Raw genomic sequence first — 27,440 nt, 5'->3', positions numbered from 1 at the left:
CAGAGCAGACAGTGGCCCCGAGGGTGGGGGTCCTCACACAACAGATTTCCCCTGCAGGTTCCCCTTCAGCATACAGGAGGGAGAGAGACCCCCCCCCCCAAGGCCCAGAGAGAAAGGAACAGCCCGGTCCTTCTGAACTAGGAGCCGTGATCCCCATCGCTCCCAGCCAACATCACCAGGAGGAACAGGAATTTGCCTATTTTGACAAGTGAAAACAGCAACGCCGTCCCTAGGGCTGGCTACTGAGGCAGAACTGTCCAAGGCCCTCCTGGAGCTCCCACAGCATCCTGGAGTGTCTCCCTGTCCCACGGTGCCATCTGGGAGTCGGTCCTAACAGCCACCCCGCCCCCACCACCCTGTCATTATTATTGTGACTTTGTAACATTTTAGCTAACACCTCGCTTTAGGCTGTGACTTGGAAACATTTTATCTTCAATGCCTGGCCTTAGGCCCTGGGTTTCAGGCTTGAGGTTTGTCATCAGAGAATTTAAAAGTGAGTCCAGAAACGATCGATCACTGATCCCTGGTGTATGTGAACCTTGACTGGCCCTTGATGTGAATAAATCAACTGCGAAACGAGATTTATGAAGCTGCTGGGAACACCTGACTAGATGCTTGTAAGAACATTCAGGTGTTATGATGCTGTGATATTTCTCTGAATTTAAAGAAATGTACTCAGAACATATAAGATTCAAAACTATGGGTTTGCTTTAAAAGAATCCAGTCCACTGGGTGCAGTGGCTCACGCCTGTAGTCCCAGAACTTTGGGAGGCTGAGGCAGGCAGATCACGAGGCCAGGAGTCCAAGACCAGACTGGCCAAAATGGTGAAATCCCACAAAAGATACGAAAAATTAGCCAGGTGCGGTGGCGTGCACCTGTAATCCCAGCTACTCAGGAGGCTGAGGCAGGAGAATTGTTTGAACCTGGGAGGCAGAGGTTGCAGTGAGCCAAGATGACACCACTGCACTCCAGCCTGGGCTACAGGGCAAGACTCCGTCTGGAAAAAAAAAAAAAAAGAATCCACTGGTGGCCAGGCGCGGTGGCTCACGCCTGTAATCCCAGCACTTTGGGAAGCTGAGGCAGGTGGATCACCTAAGGTCAGGAGTCCTAGGCCATCCTGGCCAAAAGGGTGAAACCTCGTCTCTACTAAAATACAAAAATTAGCTGGGTGTGGTGCGTGCCTGTAGTCCCAGCTACTCGGTAGACTGAGGCAGGAGAATCGCTTGAACCAGGAGGCGGAGGTTACAGTGAACCGAGATTGTGTCACTGTACTCCAGCCTGGGCGACAGAGTGAGACTCTCAAAAAAAAAAAAAAAAAAAAAAAAGGAAAAGGTCCACAATAAACAGTGTTAAAAGCAAAGATGTGACAAGACCTACCTTGACTAATGTAAGAACAGGACCCACCATGACTAATGTAAGAACAGGATCTAGCCGGGCGCGGTGGCTCACGCCTGTAATCCCAGCACTTTGGGAGGCCGAGGCGGGCGGATCACGAGGTCAGGAGAACAAGACCATCCCGGCTAACACAGTGAAACCCCATCTCTACTAAAAATACAAAAAATTAGCTGAGCGTGGTGGCATGCGCCTGTAGTCCCAGCTACTAGAGAGGCTGAGGCAGTAGAATCACTTGAACCCAGGAGGCAGAGGTCGCAGTGAGCCATGCCACTGCACTCCAGCCTGGGCGACAGAGCAAGACTCCGTCTCAAAAAAAAGAACAGGATCTACCATGACTAAAGAACAGGACCTACCGCAACTAATGTAAGAGCAGATCTACCATGACTAATTCAAGAAACCCTTAATAATCCCAGCACGTTGGGAGGCCGAGGTGAGAGGACCATGTGAGCCCAGGAGGTGAAGGCTGCAGTGAGCTATGATCATGACCCTACACTCCAGCCTGTGCAATGGAGCGAGACCCTGTCTCCTGCAACCCCATGTTCTTAGGACAGGACCTTGAACGCTCTGAGGGGGCTGAGGGGAGGGGCCTGACCAGCTTCTCCAGGGCCACTGTCCTGAGCCTAAGCCGCAGCCGCCAGGTCTGCACAGCAGCTCAGTCCAAGCCACACCCCACTCCCAAGCAAATCGCTCCCGAATTTCAAACGAACTTTGAAAGACACAACCATTCTCCCTGGTTCCACATGTCAGAATGTGATAAGGATGCTGAGTCCTCGTCACATTTCTAGAAGGGAGGTCACAAGAGAGCCACCTCGCCAAGGCAAAGGCAGTGCCTTAAAATGATGGTGACTTTTCAAATAAACTCACAAACAAAAACAGGCAGCAGAAGCACAGGTGCCTTGTCTCACTATGACACAGGGAACAAGAGGCTGGGGAGGGTGGGGACTGGGACCCGAGCTGGCCCCTCCAGAGCTGTCTGGAAGGCCTGCCAAGGCTTACTGCTCAGTGTCGTGGAGCGCCTTCCTTGCAGAGGCTAGGGCTGTGGATACAGAATTCTGAAAGATTGTATAAACAGTGAAAAAAATGGGAAAAGTAATAGGAACATTGGTCTCAAGGAAAAACAGCAGCCAGGCCAAACAGGTGCAGTGTGAGCTCCTAGAGGGGGGCGGCGCCGGGTTCAAGCACAGCTCGGCCTTCAGCAGAGCCCAGCCACCCTGCGGGGCACGTGCTCCCCACCGGGCCGCTATGTGTCAGGGACATGTGGTTTCAGGATACGGACTTCCTGGGATTGGATCCCTGGTTTGACTTTTTAAGTTTTGTATTCTGAGAGTAACAGATACACAAGAAATTGCAAAAACACCCTTTGGCCCTGGTCCCCCGCAGCTGCGTGTTCAGTAGCTGCAAAACAAAGGCAAAGCCAGGAGACTGACGCGGAAACGCCAGGCCCCCGCTCAGACACCCCCACTCCTATGTGCTCTCACCTGTGTGTGCTCCACAGATGGACACCTGTGTCACACACACGTTCACGTAACCAACATCTCCCATCAAGACACAGAACCGCCCGCCCCAGAGGCATCCCTCCTCCCTGCAGACCTCCCCTAACTGCTGACAACCAGTAACCTGTTCTCCATCCCTAGAATTTTGTTATTTTGACAATTTCATACAAGTGGAGTCATATGATACTAAGCCTGGCTCTTCTCACTCGGCGTCATTTCCTTGTTGCTGCGGGAAGAAAGTTTCCTTCTACTGCTGCGTAGAACACCATGATAAGGATACACCAGTTTCAGCTTTCTATCGCTGCGTAGAACACCATGATAAGGATACACCAGTTTCAGCTTTCTATCGCTGCGTAGAACACCATGATAAGGATACACCAGTTTCAGCTCTTCTATTTCTGCGTAGAACACCATGATAAGGATACACCAGTTTCAGCTTTCTATCGCTGCATAGAACACCATGATAAGGATACACCAGTTTCAGCTCTCAGCCTCTGAATGACACCTGCGTTGCTTCCAGTTTTTAGCTCTTACAGGTAAATGAGCGTCGGCGCCCAGGCATTTCATGTGAGCCTAAGTCTTTGCTTTCCTGGGATGGGCACCCAGGAGGGTGGACGCGGGGTCATGTGGTGAGCACACGTTTAGTTTTTTAAGAAACTGCCAAACTGTTTCCCAGTGAGGCTGCACCACGTCACACCCCCTTCAGCAGCGTACAAGGGATCTGGTTTCTTTGCATCCTCAGCAGCGTGTGGTGTTGTCACTGTTTTTTGAGTTTTGTTTTTGAGATGGGGTCTCGCCCTGTCGCCCAGGCTGGAGTGCAGTGGGGTGACCACGGCTCCCTGTAGCCTCGAACTGCCAGGCTCAAGTGATCCTCCCACCTCAGTCTTCTGAGCAGCTAAGACTGCAGGTGTGCACCACCACTGCCAGCTAATTTTCACATTTTTTTTAGAGACAGAATCTCACTATGTTGCTCAGGCTGGTATCAAACTCCCGGGCTAAAGTAATGCTTCCAACTCAGACCCGCAAAGTGCTGGGATCACAGGTATGGCCCAGATCCGGGCCAGTCACTGCTCTTTACTCTAGCTCTCCTATGAGGTGTGTGTTCCTATTAAAATCTCAGCAAGATACTTTCGTAGATAGGAACAAGCTTATTCTAAAAATTATAGGAAAAGGCAAAGGAAGAGATGAAACAATTCTGGTAAAGAACAAAGTGGGAGGAACCACTCCACCTGCTCTCATCTCACGTAAGCGAGAGACCAGTTGTGTGCGGAAGGACAGACTCACAGAGTCAGCACAGACCCCCACATCCACCGGAGCTCCGGCAAAGGTGCAAGCACAACTTGGAGAGAAGACAGCATTTCACACCAGTGGGGCTGGAGCACTTTTCCACAGGCAGAAAATGAACCTGACCAAACCTCCCACTTCATGTAGACGTTAACTTAAAGATCATGGATTAAATCTAAAACTTCTATAAGAAACCCATAAGAGGCCAGGCATGGGGGCTCACACCTGTATTCCCCACACTTTGAGGAGCTGAGGTGAAAAGATCATTTGAGCCCAGGAGTTCAAGAGCAGGCTAGGCAACAAGGTGAGATCCCAACTCCACAAAAAAAATTCTTTTTTAATTAGCCAGGCATGTTGGTGCACACACCTGTGGTCTGAGCTACTCAGGAGGCTGAGGTGGGAGCTATGGCTTGAGTCCCAGAGGCTGAGGTTGCAGTGATTCATGATCACACCACTGCACTCCAGCCTGGGTGACAGAGCAAAACTCTGTCTCAAAGAAAAGAAAAAAGAAACCCACAGGAGAAAATCTTTAGGATCTAGGAATAGGCAAACAGTTCTTTTATTTGTTTGTTTTTTTGAGACGGAGTTTCGCTCTTTTTTGCCCAGGCTGGAGTGCAATGGCGCAATCTCAGCTCACTGCAACCTCCGCCTCCCGGGTTCAAGCAATTCTCCTGCCTCAGCCTCCCGAGTAGCTGGGATTACAGGTACACGCCACCATGCCCGGCTAATTTTGTATTTTTAGGAGAGACAGGGTTTCTCCATATTGGCCAGGCTGGTCTTGAACTTCTGACCTCAGGTGATCCACCATGCCCGGCGGGCAAACACTTCTTAGACTTCACAGTAAAAACAAGATCTATAAAAGCAAAAATTGATAAACTGCACTTTATCAAAATGAGCAGCTTTTGCTGTTCCCTGTTAGAGGGTGAAAGGACAAGGGACACATGGAGAGAGAATGCGTAAACCACATGTCCAAAACAGGGCTGTGTTCAGAGCCCTGGAAAACACTCAGAACTCAGTCAAGACACCCGCTGAGAAAATGCCCCCTCGGGCCTCGAGCTCCCACCCCTTAGCTCCTGCCTGGGTTTCCCACAGTATCCTCAGTGTTCGGGGCTGCCTGCTGGTCCACCATCCCTGGGACCTAAGACATTGTCCAAAAAAACAAGCAACCAAACTCAGGATAAAGGACCGGCTGCCACAGCCTCACTTTCCAGAGGGCCCCAGACAGGACCCCTGAGAGGCCCTCAACTTGCCGCAGGACCCGACAGTTTGGTGGATGTTTTTGGGTCAGAGGCTCCTTCCATTCCCTGTTGGAGGTGCATGTGGAGGATGGCAGAGCAGGCAGAGGCGGCACCACAGGGAGCAAGCCACAGACAGAAGCTAGACCTGACCCCGCTCTCCCGCTCAGAGCCTGAGACCCTTGAACCAGCACCACTTCCTCTGAGAGGACAGAGGGCGGGAACAGCAGCATCACCTCTGGGCCATGAGCAAGTGCTCAAGAGCTGACTCAAGTGGGAATAAGCCACACTGCCAGCCCCTCCCTGCCTGGAGAGCCCAGAAGCCCAGGCCTCCTCCTGTCCATCCATCCCCCAGGCTCACTGTCCATTCTGGCTTGGACCTGGGAGAATTTCCCCTAGTGCTCTCTAAATGGCTCTTGTCAAGATTTTACCAACAGGACTTCCACATCGAGTGGGTGACAGTGGATGCCCTGGCTATGTGGGCGTGGAGGGTACTCGTGCTTTCTTTGAGGGATGTCTCAATGCACCAGGACAGCACAAGACGCCCAACCCGAAGCGGCTGCTCTCACCTGAGTGCAACCTTCCAACCTGAGGTCTAAAATGGGGAAAAAAGCTGCACCCCCATCCCACTCCTGGCAGAGCCAATGCTTCTGAGTGGGAGAACATACTCTGAACCCCAAGTGCGGTTCTCTGCGCTCCAGCCTGGCCACACCAGAGTCACCCAGGGCTCAGCAGTGCTCACAACCCCCAGGGGAGGACAGGGGCAGTTGACAGGCGTGAGTTGTGAGTCAGACGGCCAGCTCCTGCTGGGCCTCAGCTTCTCCCTCTGCCAGCACCCATCTACCCACCTGGCAGGCAGTCCACGGCTCCCAGGGCAGAGCGTGCTTGATACATTCACTGCCACATTAAGGACAGAGATAGGGGTGTCCCCGGGTCACACTGGGACCAGGACCAGGACCCCGGCTTCCCAGGACCTCATTCACTGCCCAGACACTGGGAGCCTGGACCTGAAACAGCCCACGGCAAGCACTGCCAAGCTCACATGCTGATGACTTTATTTTTCACAGACTGAAAAAACAGAGCCTCGCATGGTGGCTCAAGCCTTGAGTCCCAACTACTTAGGAAGCTGAGGCAGGATGGCTGCTTGAGCCTAGGAGGTGGAGGCTGCAGTGAGCTATGATGGTGGCACTGCACTTCAGCCTGGGTGACAGAATGACACCTTATCTCTGAAGAAAAAAAAAGTCGAAGCATAAAATGTTCACAGCAGCCTTTTCCGTGTGTGGCTGCACGTCAGGGGCCGTCGTCTTGGCTTCCACCACCAGGGGATGACTACGTTGAAGGGAGGCCTGTGTGAACTGCTGGGCATCCGCAGCTCCCGCGTGTGGTCAGTGCTGACACTCCCCATCAATGCTTTCTAGCACAGGAGCCGGGACCTGGACATCCATCGCTGGTGGTGCCTCCAGTGCTCTCTGACTTGCGCCCTTCCCAGGGGGCTCTGGGAAGGACACCGCCATGGACCAGCTGACGTAACCAACAAGGCTGGGGCTTTTCTCTTCCCCAGTGAGATTTTCCCACGACCGGCACAGCGTCAGCCCCATCCTGTGCACTTCCATGAACGGAAGCAACAAAGCCTGGCCTGGGACCTCGGCAGGGCTGAGCACGCACAGCTGTGGCTCTGCATAAAGGGACTTGTTTAGAGCTGGCACTCAACAAGAGGCCTTCAGTCAGCGGATTCCCGGGCCTGAGCAAATCCGGGGGCGGAAGCAGCTATTCTTATGATAGCACAGAGAGGTTATGTGGAGAAGATCGTTTGATATATGCTTGCCTTTGGGCTCAAGTCACTCAAAAAGGTGGTCTCTGTCTTCAGTGCAAAAGGCAACCCTGGCAGAGCGAACGACATTGCCCTCCGTGGCCCTGTGGGCTCCGTGAGCCAGGAGCAGGCAGGGGTCTCTCCTCTGAGCTTCCTCGTGGTCCCCTGGGAGGGCACCTGGTCAAGAGACGCACCTGGTCGGAGAAGGCCGCAGACTCACAGGACGAAGACCTCAGTGTCCACGCCGCGCAGCCAGAACGCCAGAACAGCGCAGCCACCCGCCTCACCCGACCCACAGAGAGTCCTAAGACTCTGTGGCCAGAACCCAAGGTGTTCTGCAGATTTCTTCAGAACCCAAACCACCCACCCAACCTTGAGCAGCCTCCAGAAGCAACGGTCAGAGCCACACTGAAGGCCACACAGCACCAGAGAGGCCACATAAAGAGGCGCCGCAGAGAAGCAGTACAGCGGGCCTGGAGGCTCCAGAAGCCTCTAAAACGCATGGTGATCTCTGCTTGAGGTACAGGGCCAGCTCCCCCAGCAGAGGCGGTGGGGTCCCTGAACCCCAAGGACCCACCTCTGAGAACACCTCTGAGGTGGTGTGTCTCCTCAGTGACACCTCAGACATCGCAGAATCTGAACTGCTCACCCCACATCTCTGAAGACATTCTGTTCTCTGAAAACTCGACTCCCATGACGACTTGCTCTGTGTGCAGAAGGCAGCCGCGTTCAGGTCTCGGTTGCTCACGCGTTAGTTCCTGAACAAGCGTGTTGACAGACGAATGGAGACACAGGGGACGAGCAGCAGGAGACGTGTAAAGCATTCTCCACAAACGTCGCTGCATCCCGCACACTGTCGGGAATCTCACTTTCATCTTCTACCCTCAGAGCTTTCAGAGCCTAGAGAACACTTCTGTGGGCATCAGTCTACCTGACTTCACAGCAGCCCAGAGGCAGTCGGGAACACAGGGCACCCAGAAGAGACAGGCGCCAGCACAGGGAACGTGGGGCACCCAGGAGAAACACGTGCCAGCATGGGGAATGCAGGGCACCCAGGAGAGACGGGCGCCAGCACAGGGAACGTGGAGCACCCAGAAGAGATGCACGCCAGCCCAGGGCCAAAGTCCTCAGCAGAGTTCACCGCCAGTGACAGGTGCAGCGACACTGTAAACCGCAAGGCACACCACAGCACTGCTGCACCGATCCGGCCAAATGCACTGCTCGACCTGACCCTGAGGAATGTCACAGCTCCAGAAACGACATTCCTGAACGTCACTGGCCTGTACAGTGTCACAGTCACCAAAGACACACTCTGAGGAACAGTGAAGCCCACCTGTAATCCCAGCTACTCGGGAGGCTGAGGCAGGAGGACTGCATGAGCTAAGGAGTTCAAGACCAACCTGGGCAACACAGCAAGACCCTGTCTCAGAAAACAAGACCAAGAAATGACACAGGAGGGGAAAAGACCAAGGAGACCGACATCCATGTCGGGGGGCGGAAGCACCTGTGGATGGGTCTGGGGGGCAGTCACGGACAGCGTGGCCTGGGGGTGGGAAGCGTCCGTGGATGGGTCTGGGGGGCAGTCACGGACAGCGTGGCCTGGGGGTGGGAAGCGTCCGTGGATGGGTCTGGGGGCAGTCACGGACAGCGTGGCCTGGGGGTGGGAAGCGTCCGTGGATGGGTCTGGGGGGCAGTCACGGACAGCGTGGCCTGGGGGTGGGAAGCGTCCGTGGATGGGTCTGGGGGGCAGTCACGGACAGCGTGGCCTGGGGGTGGGAAGCGTCCGTGGATGGGTCTGGGGGGCAGTCACGGACAGCGTGGCCTGGGGGTGGGAAGCGTCCGTGGATGGGTCTGGGGGGCAGTCACGGACAGCGTGGCCTGGGGGTGGGAAGTGTCCGTGGATGGGTCTGGGGGGCAGTCACGGACACTGTGGCCTGGTCCGAACCTGCAGACCATGTACATCACAGTCAGCCTTCGGGGAGCTTGCAGGAAGGCATCAAAGAACACTCTGACTACCGTGGCAATGCTTCTGTAAGTCTAAAGTGATTTTGCAATGAGAGGTGGAGCAAGTTCCCCCGTTAGCTGAGTAGTCAAAACTGGGCTGTGCATGTGCTAAGACACACGACTCCAGGCAGCCACAGGCAACAAAGAAAACAGGAAGTCAACGGTTCTCTTGGAGCCACAACACTTTGGGGAAAAAAGTCTCCCTCATCTACAATACCTAAAATGTAACTAGAATTCTGATTAAAAATAAATCTTACAAACCAGAGACTTCAAAAGATGCTTGTACTTATGTTAACACAGCCTGATTCACAACAGTCCACGTGTCCACCGACGGGCGAATAACAAGACGCAGCCCCTACACACAAGGCAGCACCGTTCAGCCTCAAAGAGGAAGGAAATCCTGACACGTGCCCAGCACAGATGGCCCCTGGAGATGTCATGTGCTTGAAATAGGCGGATGGCAAAGGACAGACACTGTAGGACTCCAATTCTATGAGGTCCCTACAACAGTCAAACTCAGAGACAGACAGCGGGACACAGGCTGCAAGGGGCTGGGGATGGAGAACGGGGAGGGTTGAATGGGGACAGGTTTTCGGTTTGAAGAGAAAGTTCTGGAGACACATGGTGGCGGCAGTTGCTCAACAGTGCGAATGTACTTAATGTCAACGAACTTCAGAATGATTAAAATAGTAAATTTATGTGAACGTATTGTTTTTTTGGGACAGGGTCTTGCTGTGTTATCGCAGAGGCTGTTCACAGGCAAGACCATCACACAGTACACTGCCTAGCTCAGGCTCCAGCATTCCTTCTGCCTCAGCCTCCCAAACAGCCAGGAACACAGGCCTGCACCACCAAGCCTGACTATCTATTTTACCACAACAATATCCACATTAAAAAAATAATAATAATCTTGCAAAAGTAGCTGAGAAAAAAAAAAATTCCATGTCACCTTTATTGGGTCAGCTCCATTAAAAAAAAAAATTGTCAAAGCCAGACCAGAAGTCATTTTCAAGGGGTCACAACAAATGGGGTGCCTCCCTCGCTGCAGCGCAGCACCCTGATGCTCTGCTCCGCCCTCTAACCAGCGTCACACCCTCTCCAGGGGGCACAGGGAGAGATGTGGCGGCACAACCAGACAGACTCATTACAGACCTAAAATCACGAGTGGCACAGCTCTTCCAGAATCTGTCTAGCAGTCTTTCTGGGTTTTGCTGCAAAGCCCCTAAATAACAGTAATAATGAAAAAAAAAGCCTGGGCGCCAAGGCTCATGCCTGTAATCTCAGCACTTTGGGAGGCCGAGGCAGACGGATCACGAGGTCAGGAGATCGAGACCATCCTGGCTAACATGGTGAAACCCCGTCTCTACTAAAAACACAAAAAAATTAGTCGGGCCTGGTGGCGGGCACCTGTAGTCCCAGCTACTCGAGAGGCTGAGGCAGGAGAATAGCGAGAACCCAGGAGCGGAGCCTGCAGTGAGCTGAGATTGTGCCACTGCACTCCAGCCTGGAAGACAGAGCAAGACTGTCTCAAAAAAAAAAAAAAAAAAAGAAAAGAAAAGGCAAGATTACATCTGATGTACCACTTACATTCCTACTTGTCTTTTTTTACTATTGCCTTGACCTTTTTTTAATTAAAAGCTGTGTTTCCTTTTTTTTTTTTTTTTTTTGAGATGGAGTCTCCCTCTGTCACCCAGGCAGACTGGAGTGCAACGGTGAGATCTCGGCTCACTGCAACCTCCACCTCCTGGGTTCAAGTGATTCTCCAGAGTAGCAGGGATTATAGGCACCTGCCATCATGCCCGGCTGACTTTTGTATTTTTATAGAGATGGAGTTTCAGCTTGTTGGCCAGGCTGGTCATGAAATCCTGACCTCTGGTGATCCGCCTGTCTTGGCCTCCCAAAGTGCTGGGATTACAGGCGTGAGCCACTGCGCCAGGTCTAAAAGCTGTATTTGTTTTTTTTTTTCTTGAGACGGAGTCTCACTCTGTCACCCAGGCCGGAGTGCAGTGACACGATCTTGGCTCACCACAACCTGTTCTGAAAGACATCGGAAAACCTCCTCTGATGGTGCAATGGGGGTGTGGGGCGCACGAGCACTGACCATCCATTTCTACCAGAAGCTGGTTGAGCGTCTGCTCCTCCTCCGTGTTGGAGAAGCCGGACATGGTGGTGGAGCGCTTCTTGCCCACTGCGTCGATCTCATCGATGTAGACGATGCAGGGGGCCCGGGCTCGGGCTTCCTTGAAGAGGCTCCGCACACGGGCAGCGCCGAGGCCTGAGGAGACACAGAGAGAATCAGGAAATGGGCAGATAATAAAAAACAAAGCCTCTTCCTGTACCCGGGCCAGACAAAGTTCTACACCAAGGACAACTAAAGCTACCAGCCCCATTCCTTACAAACAGACACACGGCAGCTGTTCGCGGGGGCCCCTGGACACCCCTCAGGGCTCACACGCACCATGCTGGCCCCCCAGGGCACAAGTGACGGTGGCTTTGAAGCAAACATCATGCGCTCCAGACAAAACCCCACCGCCAACCCAGATCTCGCTTTCCTTCTCTACTCCCCCACCCACCTGTGTCCCTTTCAGTCCAGCCACCAGAGGAAGGATGTGTGAAAGGAGCCAAGTGGTCAGCCAATCCCACCCACAGCCCCCAACCACAGCACCTACCTCCAATGACCTCCACGAACTCTGGGCCGGCCATTGCCAGGAAGGGCACCTGAGCCTCCGTGGCCACCGCCTTGGCTAGCAGTGTCTTCCCACAGCCGGGGGGGCCAAGCAGCAGTGCGCCTTTTGGGACCTTGGCGCCAAGCTGGAGGAAGCGTTCTGGGCTCTGGACAGCAGCAGATGATGTGACACTAACCACTTGGGGTTTCAGTTTTTTTTTTTTTTTTTTTTTTAGAGGTAAGGTCTTTCTGGGTCACGCAGGCTGGAGTGCAGTGGGTGCCATCATAGCTCACTGCAGCCTCAAACTCCTGGGTTCAAGCCATCCTCTCACCTCAGCCTCTCGAATAGCTGGGAATATACAGGCATGTGGCACCACGCCCAGCTACTTTTAAAAACTTTTAGCAGGCCGGGTGCGGTGGCTCACGCCTATAATTTCAGCATTTTGGGAGGCCGAGGCAGGCGCATAGCTTGAGATCAAGAGTTCGAGACCAGCCTGGCCAACATGGAGAAACCCCATCTCTACTAAAAATACAAAAATTAGCTGTGCATGGTGGTGGGCGCCTGTGATCCCTGCTACTCAAGAGGCTGAGACAGGAGAATCACTTGAACTGGGTAGGTGGAGGTTGTAGTGAGCCGAGATTGTGCCACTGCACTCCAGCCTGAGTGACAAAGTGAGACTCTGTCTCAAAAAAAAAAAAAATTAATTAAAAAAAAAAAAGGTTTTGCAGAGACAGGGTCTCACTGTTGCCCAGGCTGATCTCCTACTCCTAGGCTCAAGCACTCCCCTGCCTCAGCCCCCCTATGTGCCGGGACTAGAGGTGTGACCCACCGCACCAGGCCTGCGGAGGGAACATGTAAGTGACGCACGTGATAGGCAGCTCTCGCACTGCCACCAACTGGCTAAGGGGTTTATGTGGTTCTGGAAAAAGCACAGAGCTTTGCAAGGGATGAAGGGCCCAGGACGGCTAACGGCACAGTAGGCATGGGCCTTGGCAGCCTCCGCTTGGCTGAACCATGTGCACGGGGCTTGTGCTGCTGGTTGAACAGGCACCAGCACCTGCTTGGTGTCCCCATGGGACATGGTAGAGATCACCACCAACCCACGACACGTCATTGATGGAATTCCAGGTCCCACAGGAGCCCTTCTGGGAGAGAAGGCAGGCCGGTGTCTGCTCACAGCTCCCTCCTGGTCCGCGCTGCTCTCACCTTCAGATAATCCACAAACTCGCGGACTTCCAGTTTGGCTTCGTGCATTCCTGCCACATCTTTGAAGCTGACTCCTTTCCCCATCTTCCCATCCACAATCGTGAAACGAGCCATTTTAAGCTGATTCTGTGCAGAAAGAACAAAGTGCAAGGAGCTGAGTGAAGTCAGGAAATCAGCAGCACGATGCCAGCACTCAGCCCACGCACCTGAGCCGCCCCAACCCCAAGTCTCCATCCCAGGATCCCAAGGCTTCACTCATGTCAGACTGACAAGGCTCACGGGTCAGTCTTCAGGCACAGAAGGGAAATGTTTCGTCATTAATTAGTAAGAAACTTGTCTAGCAATTTGCTTTAAAAAAAAATTATTCGGCCGGGCGTGGTGGCTCGTGCCTGTAATCCTAGCACTTTGGGAGGCCGAGACGGGCGGATCACGAGGTCAGGAGATCGAGACCATCCTGGCTAACACGGTGAAACAAACCCGTCTCTACCAAAAATACAAAAAAATTAGCCAGGCGTGGTGGCTGGCGCCTGTAGTCCCAGCTACTTGGGAGGCTGAGGCAGGAGAATCACCTGAACCCAGGAGGCAGAGGTTGCAGTGAGCTGAGATCGCACCACTGCACTCCAGCCTGGGCAACTGAGCGAGACTCTATCTCAAGAAAAAAAAAAAAAAAAAATGATTCCCGTCCAGGTGCAGTGGCTCACACCTGTAATCCCAGCACTTTGGGAGGCTGAGACGGGTGGATCACCTGAGGTCAGGAGTTCGAGACCATCCTGGCCAACATGGTGAAACCCTGTCTCTACCAAAAATACAAAAATTAGCCGGGTGCAGTGATGAGAGCCTATAATCCCAGCTACTAGGGAGGCTGAGGCAGGAGAATTGCTTGAACCCACGAGGCAGAGGTTGCAGTGAGTTGAGATTACGCCATTGCATTCCAGTCTGGGCAACAAGAGCAAAACTCCATCTCAAAAAAACAGAAAAATAAATCATCCCCAAATTAGCCAGGCATGGTGGTGTACGCCTGTAATCCCAGCCACTCAGGAAGCTGAGGTAGGAAAATGACCTGAGCCTAGAAAGTTGACCCTGAAGTGAGCCAAGATCACACCACTGCACTCCAGCCTGGGTGACAATGAGATCCTGTCTCAAAACAACAAAAAACAAAAACAACTTTCCACACAAACTAATTTAACATCTTTTGCATTTCAGGTGTGACCCACCGTGCCTGGCCTAAGGCTGTTCTTTTAAAGACAACCTGGCCGGGCGCGGTGGCTCACGCCTGTAATCCCAGCACTTTGGGAGGCCGAGGCAGGCAGATCGCCCAAGCTCAGTAGTTCTAGACTGGACTGGCCAACATGGTGAAACCTTATCTCTACAAAAATACAAAAATTAGCCAGGCATGGTGGCCCACACCTGTAGTACCAGCTACTCAGGAGGCTGAGGCAGGAGAATGGCGTGAACCCGGGAGGCAGAGCTTGCAGTGAGCTGAGATCGCACCACTGCACTCCTGCACTCCAGCCTGGGCAACAGAGCCAGACTCTGTCACAAAAAAAAAAAAAAAAAGAAAGGCCGGGCGCAGTGGCTCATGCCTATAATCCCAGCACTTTGGGAGGCCAAGGTGGGAGGATCACCTGAGGTCGGGAGTTCAGCCTGAACAACTTGAAACCCCGTCTCTACTAAAAATACAAAATTAGCTGGACGTGGTGGCACATGCCTGTAATCCCAGCTACTCGAGAGGCTGAGGCATGAGAATTGCTTGAACGCAGGTGGTGGAAGTTACGGTGAGCCAAGATCACGCCACTGCACTCCAGCCTGGGCAACAAGGGCGAAACTCCGTCTCAAAAAAAAAAGAAAAGAAAAACGCAGATTCAACTGCCCTGGAATCTCACAAGGCTCAGGCATCCCAGAGTTAGGGAGAGAGGCCCTCAGGCAACATTGGTTACTACACGCCTTACAGCCAGCCCCTGGGAAAGGAAGGTGAGCTGCTGTCTAATTGTGGCTTCAGGCTACTCTCTGCAACAGGTTTTCCCTGTGTATTCATCGTATACAGCTTATGGGAAAAGTATTCAGCAAACACAAAACAGAAAAACAGTTCAGAGAGCTCTGATTTACAGAACTTACAAAAGCACTGAATCCACCTTCCCTTCCAGTCATCCCGGCCAGACGGAAAACATACCACAGGATGGCCAGGCCCACCGCCGTCATCCCCACGGAGTACAGGGCACTGCCGGAAGAAAGAGAGGCAGGCACAGGCTCAGACGGACAGACACATGCTTCCAAATCAGAACCACCACTGGCAACGTTTCCAAGATGAGACGAGGAATCCCTATGTCTGGGACCGGTGCGCAGATTAAAATGGTTGTGGAAATGGGTTCTCTCGTCTCATTCTCGCTGACTGTGCTTTTGCATGAAGGCTTCCCAAATGGTCAGACTGAGTGTGCAGATGCCAGAGATCTGGCCAGCCTTGTGACAATAACAACATTCAGGTTTTTCTATTTTCAGTATATTTTGTTTTCAAAAGTAAGCGATCAGCTTCAATCAGGCAGGCAAGATCAGCCTAAGAGTAAAAAGCAAATCACAGGCCGGGCACGGTGGCTCATGCCTGTAATCCTAGCACTTTGGGAGGCCGTGGCGGGTGAATCACAAGGTCAGGAGTTTGAGACCAGCCTGGCCAACATGGTAAAACCCCATCTCTACTAAAAAAAATACAAAAATTAGCTGGACGTGGTGGCATGTGTCTGCAATCCCAGCTACTCGAGAGGCAGAGGCAGGAGAATTGCTTGAACCTAGGAGGTGGAGGCTGCAGTGAGTCAAGATCGTGCCACTGCACTCCAGCCTGGGCTACAGAGCAAGACTCCATCTCAAAAAGAAAAAAAAATGAAAGAAAAAACCCTGTCTCTAGTAAAAATACAAAAAAACTTAGCTGGATGTGGTGGTGCACATCTGTAGTCCCAGCTACTCAGGAGGCTGAGGTGGGAGAATCACTGATCCTGGGAGGTCAAGGCTGCAGTAAGCTGAGATTGCACCACTGCACTCCAGCCTGGGCGACAGAGTGAGACACTGTCTCAAAAAAAAAAAAAAAAAAAAAAGCAAATCCCAGGACTTTTGCCCTCATCCTGAGGAGGGGCTGCCCTGGGCCTGCCCCAACCCTAAATCTTCTGTACATCATTGGCCTATGAAGACATGAGAATGGGCCTGCCCCAAACCTCCATCTTTTTTTTTTTTTTTTGAGACGGAGTGTGGCTCTGTTGCCCAGGCCGGACTGCAGTGGCGCTATCTTGGCTCACTGCAAGCTCTGCCTCCCAGGTTCACGCCATCCTCCTGCCTCAGCCTCCCGAGTAGCTGGGACTACAGGCACCCACCACCACGCCTGGCTAATTTTTTTGTATTTTTAGTAGAGATGGGGTTTCCCCGTGTTAGCCAGGATGGTCTCCATCTCCTGACCTCGTGATCTGCCCGCCTCAGCCTCTCAAAGTGCTGGAATTACAGGCGTGAGCCACCGCGCCCGGCCCAAACCTCCAACTTCTGTACATCATCGGCCTACGAAGACACGAGAATGGGCCTGCCCCAAGCCTCCATCTTCTCTGTACATCATCAGCCTACAAAGACATGAGACACACAGCCTCAGAGCAGTGATCTTCCAGGAGTTGCTGGGTTATAGAATTAAAGGTACATCTTTTTTTTTTTTCTGTAGAGATGGGGTTCTCCGTGCTGCCCAGACTGGTCTCGAACTCATGGGCTCAAGAGATCCTCCCTGCCTCAGCCTTCCAAAGTGCTGGGATTACAGGCATAGCCACCGCACCCGGCTAGAGGTGCATTTTGATCAGGGAGTACTTGCCAGTCACTGGCATTCTACATCTTCAGAGATTACAAGTCAACAATAAACCTCTCGGTTTCAGTACCCATTGGCTCCTCATTTGTCCTCCTAAGGAACCTGTCAGGGTCCATGGTCCATAACTGCTCACAGCTCCCACCTGGTTTGTTTCCCTGTCAACACTGAAATGAGAATTTCACCTTCCTGTGTCTACCCTTTTCCCGTTCCATTTTCCTGTCTGTAGAAGAGAGCAAGCCCAGGACATTATCACGGTCCTCCTTGACTTTCTTTCTTACTGCTAGGCTGATCTTGCCTTGCTAACTGAAAGTGATCGCTTACTTTTGAAAACAAAATATACTGAAAATAGAAAAACCTGAACGTTGTTATTGTCACAAGCCTGGCTAGATCACTAGGTATCTCCGGCATCTGCACACTCAGTCTGACCATTTGGGAAGCCTTCATCTGAATGTTGTTATTCTCCAAGGCTGGCCAGATCACTAGGTATCTCCAGCATCTGCACACTCAATCTGACCATTTCGGAAGCTTTCATCAAAGAGCACAGTCAGTGAAAATTAAACAAGAATGTGAATGCAAAAGCGCCAGACAACTAAAGAAAGTGACTAAACAAACTCCAACAGACTTGCACATGGTTGGCCTCCACAGCCAAAGGTTCCACCTCTGCAGGTTCAACCAAGCACAGAATGAAAATATCTGGGGAAAAACGTGCGTCTATACTCAGCATGCACAGACACATTTTTGACATTACTCCCTAAACTACAACGATTGAAATAGTATTTACAGGGTACTGGGTATCATTACCAACCTACAGATGATTTAAAGCATATCAGAGGATGTTCTTAGGTTACATACAAAGACTTCGGCATTTTACACCAGGGGCTGATACTTTGGCATCCTACATCAGGGGCTTAGACTTCGGCATCCTACATCAGGGGCTTAGACTTCGGCATCCTATATCAGGGGCTTAGACTTCGGCATCCTATGTCGGGGGCTTAGACTTCGGCATCTTACGTCGGGGGCTTAGACTTCGGCATCTTACGTCGGGGGCTGAGACTTCGGCATCTACGTCGGGGGCTTAGACTTCGGCATCCTACGTCGGGGGCTGAGACTTCGGCATCCTACGTCGGGGGCTGAGACTTCGGCATCTACGTCAGGGGCTGAGACTTCGGTATCCTACATCAGGGGCTTAGACTTCAGCATCCTACGTCAGGGGCTTAGACTTCGGCATCTACGTCGGGGGCTTAGACTTCGGCATCCTACATCGGGGGCTTAGACTTTGGCATCTTTCTTACGTCAGGGGCTTAGACTTCGGCATCTACGTCGGGGGCTTAGGCATCCTCAGGTGCTGGTATCCTTGGGAAGTCCTAGAACTAGCCCCCATGGATACCCAGTGATGACTGTATTTCCAAATTTCCTGGCATTGTATCACTCACGTCTATATTTATTTAATCCTCCCACTAAAAAGTCTAGTTAATTATAGGCAAAGACAGTTTGAGATTTTTGTTTGCAATCTGTTTCTCACATTACAAAGCCAAGTTAGGTTTAGTTCAAGTGTCAACAAATACGTCCAACATACTTTCCAAAGAATCCTGTTCGCTTGTAGGAAACCGGGATCCTGTCCTTGGCCTCGATATTCAGCTCATCTTCAGCTGCTCGAAGCTTCTCTTCAAACTTGTCAATATTTGCAACCTGCATTCGGTACATCAAGGCTAGTCGCTGGGGGGCAGAAAGGAGAGGGGACCATGAGAAACACACAGGGACAGACGGGCAACCCCACAGTCAACAGAGAGCCTGCCTGGAACTCACGGTAATGACAACCTCAGCACTGTGAAGAGGACACCATTCAGAAACTAGAGGTGATTCCTAATGTACGATGGTTCCACTTACGGTCTTCCCATTTTACAACGGTGTGAAAGCAATATGCACACTAAGCTCCTTGACCTACGATGGGGCTATCTCCCAGTGAGCCCCTGGGAAGCTGAAAATATCCTAATTCAAGGAGCATCTGTACTTGCAAGTCTAAACAATTTTAGTTTCCTCAACCACAATTTGAGAAATAAAATTTCAACAGATAGACTTTCTATTTTCCACTCATAGGAAAACTAAGAAATGGAGGGGTGTCCGCATGTTAGCTCACAGCCCCAAGTCTGATGTGCGCCTCGGACTCAGCTACGCCTGCAGACACAGCAGGAGCCTCCCCCAGAGGCCGGCGAGGCTGCAGCACGGGACTGAGGATGGCAAAATCAAGACTATGGCCAAAAACAGATGTTTTAGGAAACGGCAGCCACAGAGGGTTCATGTTTAACCACAAAACCTGAGACTGTTCATCCCTCACACCAGGACACCAACGGGTCCGTCTCCCTGGCACACGATTCTCCAAACGCAGTGTTTTCCTAAGTAAACTCCACGTTTAGCTCAGATTTCAGCATGACGGGATGGCAACACCCCAAATGGAGGACACAGATGGACTTGCAGGACTGAGGTTAACTGGAAACTCCAGCAGAGGACAGGGATGAGGGGCAGGGATGGCACCTGCTGCTCCCTCACTCACACCCCAAACTGCTAAGACAGAATTCTGAGCATTTTCTCTTTAAGGCAGCTGTTTTATCAGGTGACTCGTCCAGAGTTGAGCATAGTGTTGTAGGTTAAAATAACCTTCCAGGCTGAAATAATCAGGCATCCACCAGAGGATTTACATGAATGAACACTGTCTTCTGCACTTAGCCATGGTGTATTTTAAGAACAGGTTTTCCTGTTTTTAAAAATAGCAAGACAGGGCCAGGCATGGTGGCTGATGCCTGTGATCTGGCATTTTGGAAGGCCAAGGTGTGAGGATCACTTGAGGCCAGGAGTTCAAGACCAGCCTGGGCAATACAGTGAGACCTCATCTCTCCAAAAAAACAAAAAATTTAAAAATTAGCCAAGTGTGGTGGTGCGCGCCTGCAATCCCAGCTACGGGGGAGGCTGAGGTGGGCGGATCACCTGAGCCCAGGAGGTCAAGGCTGCAGTAAGCCGACATCACACACCACTGCATCTCAGCCTGGATGACAGAGGGAGACTCTGTCTCAAAAAAAAAAAAAAAAAAAAAAAAAAAAACCAAAAGAAAAGGAAAAAGCGTTCTGCATCCTGAGTAACCCAGCAAAGGGGCAGAAGCTCTGGTGGAGGCCATGGTCATTTCCAGACCCTGGGGTGGGCCACACCAACCCCAGACCACTTTCCTAATCACTGGTCCACACATTATCCAGGGTTAAATTGCTCCAAGCACATGTTCTGATGCACTCTTGGAATCTAAAGTTACCAGATCTGGCTGGGCGCAGTGGCTCACGCCTGTAATCCCAGCACTTTGGGAGGTCAAGGTGGGCAGATCACCTGAGGTCAGGAGTTCCAGACCAGCCTTGCCCAACGTGGAGAAATCCCATCTCTACTAAAAATACAAAAATTAGCCAGGCGTGGTGGTGCACGCCTGTAATCCCAGCTATCCGGGAGGCTGAGCCAGGAGAATCCCTTGAACTCAGGAGAAAGATGTTGCAGTAAGCCAAGATTACATCACTGCGCTTCAGCCTGGGCCAACAGAGCGAGACTGTCTCAAAAACAAAAACAAAAACAAAGACAAAGACAAAGACAACCAAATAAATGCAAATCAATGGGCTGAGGTCCCTGCATGAGAAAGAAGCAGGCCCTCAACTGCAGGTATCCAAAAGGATAGCAACAGCCAGCGCCCACACCCTCATTCACAGGAGCCCACACCCTCACTCACAGGCTGCCAGCCAGCGCCCACACCCTCACTCATGGGCGCCCACACTCTCACTCACAGAAGCCCGCGCCCTCACTCACAGGCCGCCCAAACACCACGGCTCCAGGGTGCAGGTAGACTTCCACCATGTCGCTCTCAGGCACCACCTGGACGCGCTGCACTTCGCCCTTGGCCAGCATCTCGTGGACAAAGTCGTTCCAGGAAATGCTGCCTCCGCTGGTGCTGAGAGCATTCAGGAGGCTCATGACAACCGCAATGACCAGCAAGGTGCGCAGCCGCTCTCGGTACATCTGGTCGTCCCGCTCACGGCGTCTCCTCTCCTCTGAGCCGGCAGAGAAGCAAAAGGGAGAAACGAACACATGAGCATCAGACACGGGCGACATCCAGAGCTTCTTCAGGAAAGCTCAACTGGACAGGGAGGGGCAGTGTCCTGCACAGAAGATCCTGCACTTCCTCCAATTCTTCCCTGAAGTTATCAAAGACAAAGACTAACGCTGTGCTGCTCGAGGTCACCCACACTTCACTCGCTGGGGTCACTTCAGCGAGGAGCAGGAGTGGTTCCCACCTGAGATAAGAGGAAACCATTTCTAAATCGAAACACTTAGAGCTGGGCACAACGGTGCACGCCTGTGGTCCCAGCTACTCGGGAGGCCGAGGTGGGAGGTTGAAGCTGCAGTGAGCCATGACTGCGCCACTGCACTCCAGCCTGGGTGACAGAGCATGACCCTGTCTCAGAAAACAAATGACCGTCCCAGGCCGTCCGAGCCGTCACAGATGCAGTGAGCTCTCCTGCTGCAAAGTGCACACTCACGATGGCCATGAATCCAGTCGCTTAGAGTTTGATCAAATACTAAATATCAAAACATACATGTAAGTTATTAAAAACGATTAGAACAAATATCTTTTACCACAACCTGCCTCAAGAAATAATACCTTCCCAACCCCACTGAAGACCCTTGTGCCTTCTCTCTCCCTACTCAACAACCATTCTGAACTTTTTACTCATCAGAATGACTAACATTTAACAGAAAGTTGTAGGTTATAACAACATCTGAAAATAGAACTTAAAAATATCAGATACATTGTTGAGTCTAAAGGCATATACTCCAGACCACATGACTCTAGAATTTTCCCAGAGACCAACTCTTTATGAGAAGCATCAGGTGAATTCTTCTAAATCACCTTCCTCAGTTATTAACACTCTACTGAAGACACGGTGGCATCATGCTTAGCTCTCAGAAGTTGGAAAAGACACTCAGCCCCTGTTCTCCAGACACTGGGATACCTCAAGGGGAGGTGGACACGCACCCTGCAGGCAGCAGGAGACCGACTCAAGGCCGGCCTGGGGCCAGCACAGAGAGGATCTGGAGCAGCAGGCGCTCGCTCACCCTTCATGGAGGCCTGCAAGGAGGCGTGGCAAGCAGCGCCAGGCAGCAAAGCCAGGGAGACGCCTCTGAGGAGGGCATGGTGGAGAAAAGGACAGCCAGGATGGCCACTGGGCAAAATGCCTGCAGGGGTCACTTCCCACAGTCCTGGCCCCAGGTGGGGAGCAGTCCTGCAGCCAGGCAGGCTCCCAACAGGCTTCCTTCAAACCCCCTAGGCAGGTCAGTCTCTCCTCCAGCTCTGGGGAGGGCGTCATCTCCAGAACACCTGCGCCTGCGGACAAACCTCCGCGGACAAACCTCCAGGGACACAGCAGCGGAAACGACGCCATATCCAGAACACCTGCGCCTGTGGACACAGCGCCACGGACGCAGCAACGGGAACAACGCCATCGCCAGAACACCTGCGCCTACGGACACAGTGCCACGGACCCAGCGGCGGGAACGACGTCATCTCCAGAACACCTGCGCCTGCGGACACAGCGCCACGGACCCAGCAACGGGAACAACACCATCTCCAGAACACCTGCGCCTGTGGACACAGCGCCACGGACCCAGCAACGGGAACAACACCATCTCCAGAACACCTGCGCCTGCGGACAAACCGCCAGAGACCCAGCAGCGGGGACGAGAGGCTCACGTGTTCTTGCGATTCACAGCTCTGCTCCTCCTGCACTGTCTGGGGGGGCTTCACGCTGGGATCAAAGCCAGGCCTGGGCACGTCCCATGTACCATCTTCCTTTCCAACAATCATTTTAGACAAATTCAAACAATTTTTAAATTAGCTTAAAAATGCAAAATGAAACCTACTGAAAAGGTGGCAAAATAATTGCTTTGAAAATATGAAGGTATATTTTAGATATCACTGTGTTTTGTTACAATCGATCCTAATCGTGCACCTAATACTTAAATTTCATATTCACAAAGGCAATTATATAAAGCCCACTGCTTATTTCAGAGAGCAAATTTATGTTATCAGGTGAGTATCTAATTGTTAGAAACTACTTCCAATATTTAATTACCAATTGTGTTTTCTACTAGAAACACGGGGCGCCCTGGGAAACTGAGAAATACGTCCCAGCAGCTACTCCAGCTGCCCTGGAAGGACGATCCAGAATCACGACCCACACTGCTCCTGGGAAACTGAGAGAAATACTTCCCAGCAGCTACTCCAGCTGCCCTGGAAGGACGATCCAGAATCACGACCCACACTGCTCCTGGGAAACTGAGAGAAATACTTCTCAGCAGCTACTCTAGCTGCCCTGGAGGGATGATCCAGAATCACCACCCACGCTGCTCCTTCAGAAGCTCTGTGACTGTATCAACAGTGTCCCATTTTCTTCTTTTTTATTTTTGTTGAGATGGGGTCTCTCTCCGTCACCCAGGCTGGAGTGCAGTAGTGCACTACAGGAGAAACCCACAGCGCTCCATGAGCATATCTGGGCTCACTGCAGCATCGACCTCCTGAGCTCAAGTGATCCTCCCAACTTAGCCTCCCGAGTAGCTGGGAGTACAGGTGCACGCCACTGCGCCCGGCTAATTTTTTAAATTTGAGTAGAAGATGAGGTCTCACTATGTTGCCCAAACCGGTCTCAAACGACTGAGCTCAGGTGATTCTCCCACCTTAGCCTCCCAAAGTGCTGGGATTATAGGCCAAATCCCAAAGAATTTCTAATAAAAGTAAAATGACAGCTTGGATTTGGTCTACAATAAACACCTCTTCTGCTTTCGTCACAAACGTGTAGCCCTTCTCCAGTGAGGGTCAGCCAGGCATGTTAATTTACAGATGTGTGACACAGGCTGGCTCTTAGCCCCGCTGCGTCAGGGAGCAGGATCTGCCCAACAAGACGCTGAGGCCACACAGCCCTCGGGAGAGCCTAGCCCCATCATGACACCTTCTGTTGAAGCTCCTTAGGTTCCAATCATTTCGCTGTTCAGTGAGCCCTCTCTGGCCTCCGTGGCCTCGTCGGTGGCAGGAAGGAGGCCAATAGAGCACCCAAGACACAGGATCACAGAGAAGCCTCTTCCAGCCACAAGTGAAGGCACCGCAGGGAAAATCCATATGCTCTGTGAGCACACGCAGGTGGATGACCTAGAGAGCCAGGCCAAGGAGGGTCCACAAACAGGCCTTGCACATGTTCTGGGGTGGCGCAAACCAGTACAACCCTGTCTGATAACCGCCTGGCAAGATGTATCAAGTGCCATAGACAGTATTTAGTTTCTTTAATTCAAAAATCCTACTTCTGAAACTTTAACCTAAGGAAACGAACCTTAAGAAATTCCAGCCGGGCCCAGTGGCTCACGCCTGTCATCCCAGCACTTTGGGAGTCGAGACAGGCGGATCACTTGAGTCCAGGAGTTAGAAACCAGCCTGGGCAACATAGCGAAAACCCATCTCTACACGGGGGAAAAAAAAATCACAACTTAGCTGGGGCTGGGCGCAGTGGCTCACGACTGTCATCCAGGCACTTTGGGAGGCTGAGGTGAGTGCATCACCTGAGGTCAGGAGTTCAACACCAGCCTGGCCAACATGGTGAAACCCTGTCTCTACTAAAAATACAAAAATTAGCTGGGCATGGTAGCACACGCCTGTAAGCCCAGCTACTAGGGAGGCTGAGGCAGGAGAATCGCTTAAACATGGCAGGCGGAGGTTGCAGTGAGCTGAGATCGCGCCACTTCAGTCCTGCCTGGGCAACAAAGAGCGAAACTCCATCTCAAAACAAACAAACAAACAAACAAAAGCACTCTAGGTATAAAAGGCACTTCCTCTGCCTGCAAGACCCCCCACCTCCTTCCCATGAAGTCCTTAACTTCTGTCCAACCCAAACGCCCAGCGTGTCCCTTCCACTGAGCTGCCTGACGCACCTCTTCCAGCCACGCCTTCAGTGTTGTGGCCATTTGTGCCTGCGCACCCAGGGCTGCAGGCACCTTCCTCCTGTGTGCTTCCAGGACGGTTATTCAGGACGCTCAGATGAGCCGCCAGCTCACACAGAACTGGAGTGTGACCTCAGCACCTGCTGCCTGTGTTCCTGAGGCTGTCCGCCAAGGCGCTCAGGAAACATACATGCCTCTTGAGCCTCATATGCACACCTCGTGGACGGCAGCCTGCAGGACCACTGGCAAGTTTTTTTGCCAAAATCCCTCTTCGAGGAAAAAAAGTCAACTGTTGACAATTAGATATTATGATCACATAACTCACTTCAATCAGTCATCGAAAAACAAACGGCTGATCCCACTGAGTCTCAAGAAAGCAGCCACAGGGGCCACATCAGGCTCATCCCACTCGGAAACCGCCCCTGAAGACAGCAGCCCCGAGCGCCACAGCTGACCCTGACAGACGAGAGGCCTCCAGGGCAGGGGCTCCACCTTGACGCATTCACACTTCACAGTGGAAAGGGGCCTTCTCCACAAGAAGCTGTGTGAAAATGTTGGCAACTGCTGCCGGGCGCGGTGGCTCACGCCTGTCATCCCAGCACTTTGGGAGGCCGAGGTGGGTGCATCACCTGAGGTCGGGAGTCCGAGACCAGCCTGACCAACATGCAGAAACCCCATCTTTACTAAAAATACAAAAAGCCAGGTGTGGTGACGCATGCCTGTAATCCCAGCTACTTGGGAAGCTAAGGCAAGAGAATGGCTTGAACCCGGGAGGCGGAGGTTGCGGTGAGCCGAGATTGCGCCATTGCACTCCAGGCTGGGCAACAGGAGCGAAACTCTGTCTCAAAAAAAGAAAAAAAAAAAAGAAATGTTAGCAACTGCTTTTTTTCTAGTTAAATTTCTGACCATGAAGTAACTGTACCTTCACATGTAGTTGTAAGAAATGGCACACAGCAGGCCGGGCGCAGTGGCTCACACCTGTAATCCCAGCACTTTGTGGGGGCCGAGGCAGGCAGATCATGAGGTCAGGAGTTTGAGACCAGCCTGACCAACATACTGAAACCCCGTCTCTACTAAAAACAAACAAAATTACCTGGGCGTGGTGGCGGGCACCTGTAATCCCAGCTACTCAGGAGGCTGAGGCAGGAGAATCGCTTGAACCCAGGAGGTGGAGGTTGCAGTGAGCAGAGATTGAGCCACTGCACTCCATCCTGGGTGACAGAGGGAGACCCTGACTCAAAAAAAAAAAAAAAAAAGAAATGACGCAGAGCAATACCTTGTCCCCCTGCTTCCAGGGGTTCCATCTCACAAAACTATGAATAGTATCATAGCCAGGCTCTCCCACCACGACGGTCCACCAAGCTCCCTGGGGTCATCCCGTGACACGCAGTGTGTGCACTCATGTGCCCACCACAGCTGAGGCAGTCCAACCACAGGCTCCCTCGGGCTGTCTCCTTGCCCCATCCTTAGCCCCTAGCAACAACGAATCTGTGTTCCATCTCTTTAATTTTTGTCTTTAGAGAATGCTGTATAAAAAACTGAAAATCATACGGAATGTGATCTTTCGGGTCGGCCATTTTCACTCCATGTAATTCCTTCCAGGTTCACCCGCGCTATCAGTGAGCGAGGCCTTTTTTCACTCCGTGTAATTCCTTCCAGGTTCACCCGCGTTATCAGTGAGCGAGGCCTTTTTCACTCCGTGTAATTCCTTCCAGGTTCACCCGCGTTATCAGTGAGCGAGGCCTTTTTTCACTCAGCATAATTCCTTCCAGGTTCACCCGTGTTATCAGTGAGCGAGGCCTTTTTTCACTCCGTGTAATTCCTTCCAGGTTCACCCGCGTTATCAGTGAGCGGGGCCTTTTTTCACTCAGCATAATTCCTTCCAGGTTCACCCGCGTTATCAGTGAGCTGGGCCTTTTTTCACTCCGTGTAATTCCTTCCAGGTTCACCCGCGTTATCAGTGAGTGGTGCCCTTTTTCACTCCATATAGTTCCTTCCAGGTTCACCTGTGTTATCAGTGAGTGGTCCCTTTTTCCACTCCATATAATTCCTTCCAGGTTCACCCGCGTTATCAGCGAGTGGGGCCTTTTTTCACTCTGTGTAATTCCTTCCAGGTTCACCTGCATTATCAGTGAGTGGTATTCCAAGCAAATACTTTTTGGGCAACCACTACTTACAATCATTCTGCACGGCTGGCAAACCTGTTTCTAAGCCACATTCAGTATCGTTCTTTCATTTAAGGAAGTGGCAAAAGAATCTTCATGTGAACAGACATGATGCAGTTGAACATCCGACCATGGAGAAGTCCTGCCCGAGGGCCGGGACTGTGCTGTGTGTGTCTGATCAAGTCAGCAGTCCTGAAAACCCACACAAACCAACTCCTGCCGCAACCACAGCAGAGGGCCCAGGGGAAACCCAGAATAGGTTCTCACGAGAAAGATTATTTGGCTCAGTAAACAATTATCCTCTGACGCAAATTTAACAGACATTATTTTCTCAAAGCAAACTAC

At 51.9% G+C, this 27,440-nt stretch overlaps 1 protein-coding gene and 1 non-coding gene across 6 annotated transcripts in view; one reads left to right on the top strand and one right to left on the bottom strand.

The window, feature by feature from the left end:
* SPG7 (SPG7 matrix AAA peptidase subunit, paraplegin) overlaps positions 1-27,440 on the bottom strand; it is a 51,385-nt gene that overhangs the window by 14,212 nt on the left and 9,733 nt on the right. For 3 of the 5 annotated variants that reach the window (XR_008494751.1, XM_054455436.2, XM_054455438.2), the window contains exons 4-9: positions 20,755-20,996; positions 18,497-18,636; positions 15,210-15,312; positions 13,095-13,220; positions 11,892-12,054; positions 11,324-11,497 (exon numbers count right to left, since the gene is read on the bottom strand). Coding sequence is in view for 4 of the 5 variants with exons in the window: in XM_054455436.2 (XP_054311411.2) it covers positions 11,324-11,497; positions 11,892-12,054; positions 13,095-13,220; positions 15,210-15,312; positions 18,497-18,636; positions 20,755-20,996 (948 nt within the window). In the remaining variant the exon portion in view is untranslated. Of the gene's footprint in view, positions 7,413-11,323; positions 11,498-11,891; positions 12,055-13,094; positions 13,221-15,209; positions 15,313-18,496; positions 18,637-20,754; positions 20,997-24,921; positions 25,092-27,440 lie in introns of those variants that run through there. The other 2 variants (XM_054455440.2, XM_063654597.1) reach the window with 2 other exon arrangements.
* Positions 10,385-10,446, top strand: LOC129016388 (U7 small nuclear RNA). The gene has a single exon (XR_008494792.1). It is a non-coding gene; the product is annotated as a U7 small nuclear RNA (small nuclear RNA).

The sequence above is a fragment of the Pongo pygmaeus genome, chromosome 18, assembly GCF_028885625.2.
Source record: "Pongo pygmaeus isolate AG05252 chromosome 18, NHGRI_mPonPyg2-v2.0_pri, whole genome shotgun sequence".
NCBI classification, from domain to species: domain Eukaryota; kingdom Metazoa; phylum Chordata; class Mammalia; order Primates; family Hominidae; genus Pongo; species Pongo pygmaeus.
This window is presented reverse-complemented; position numbering and strand designations above follow the sequence as displayed.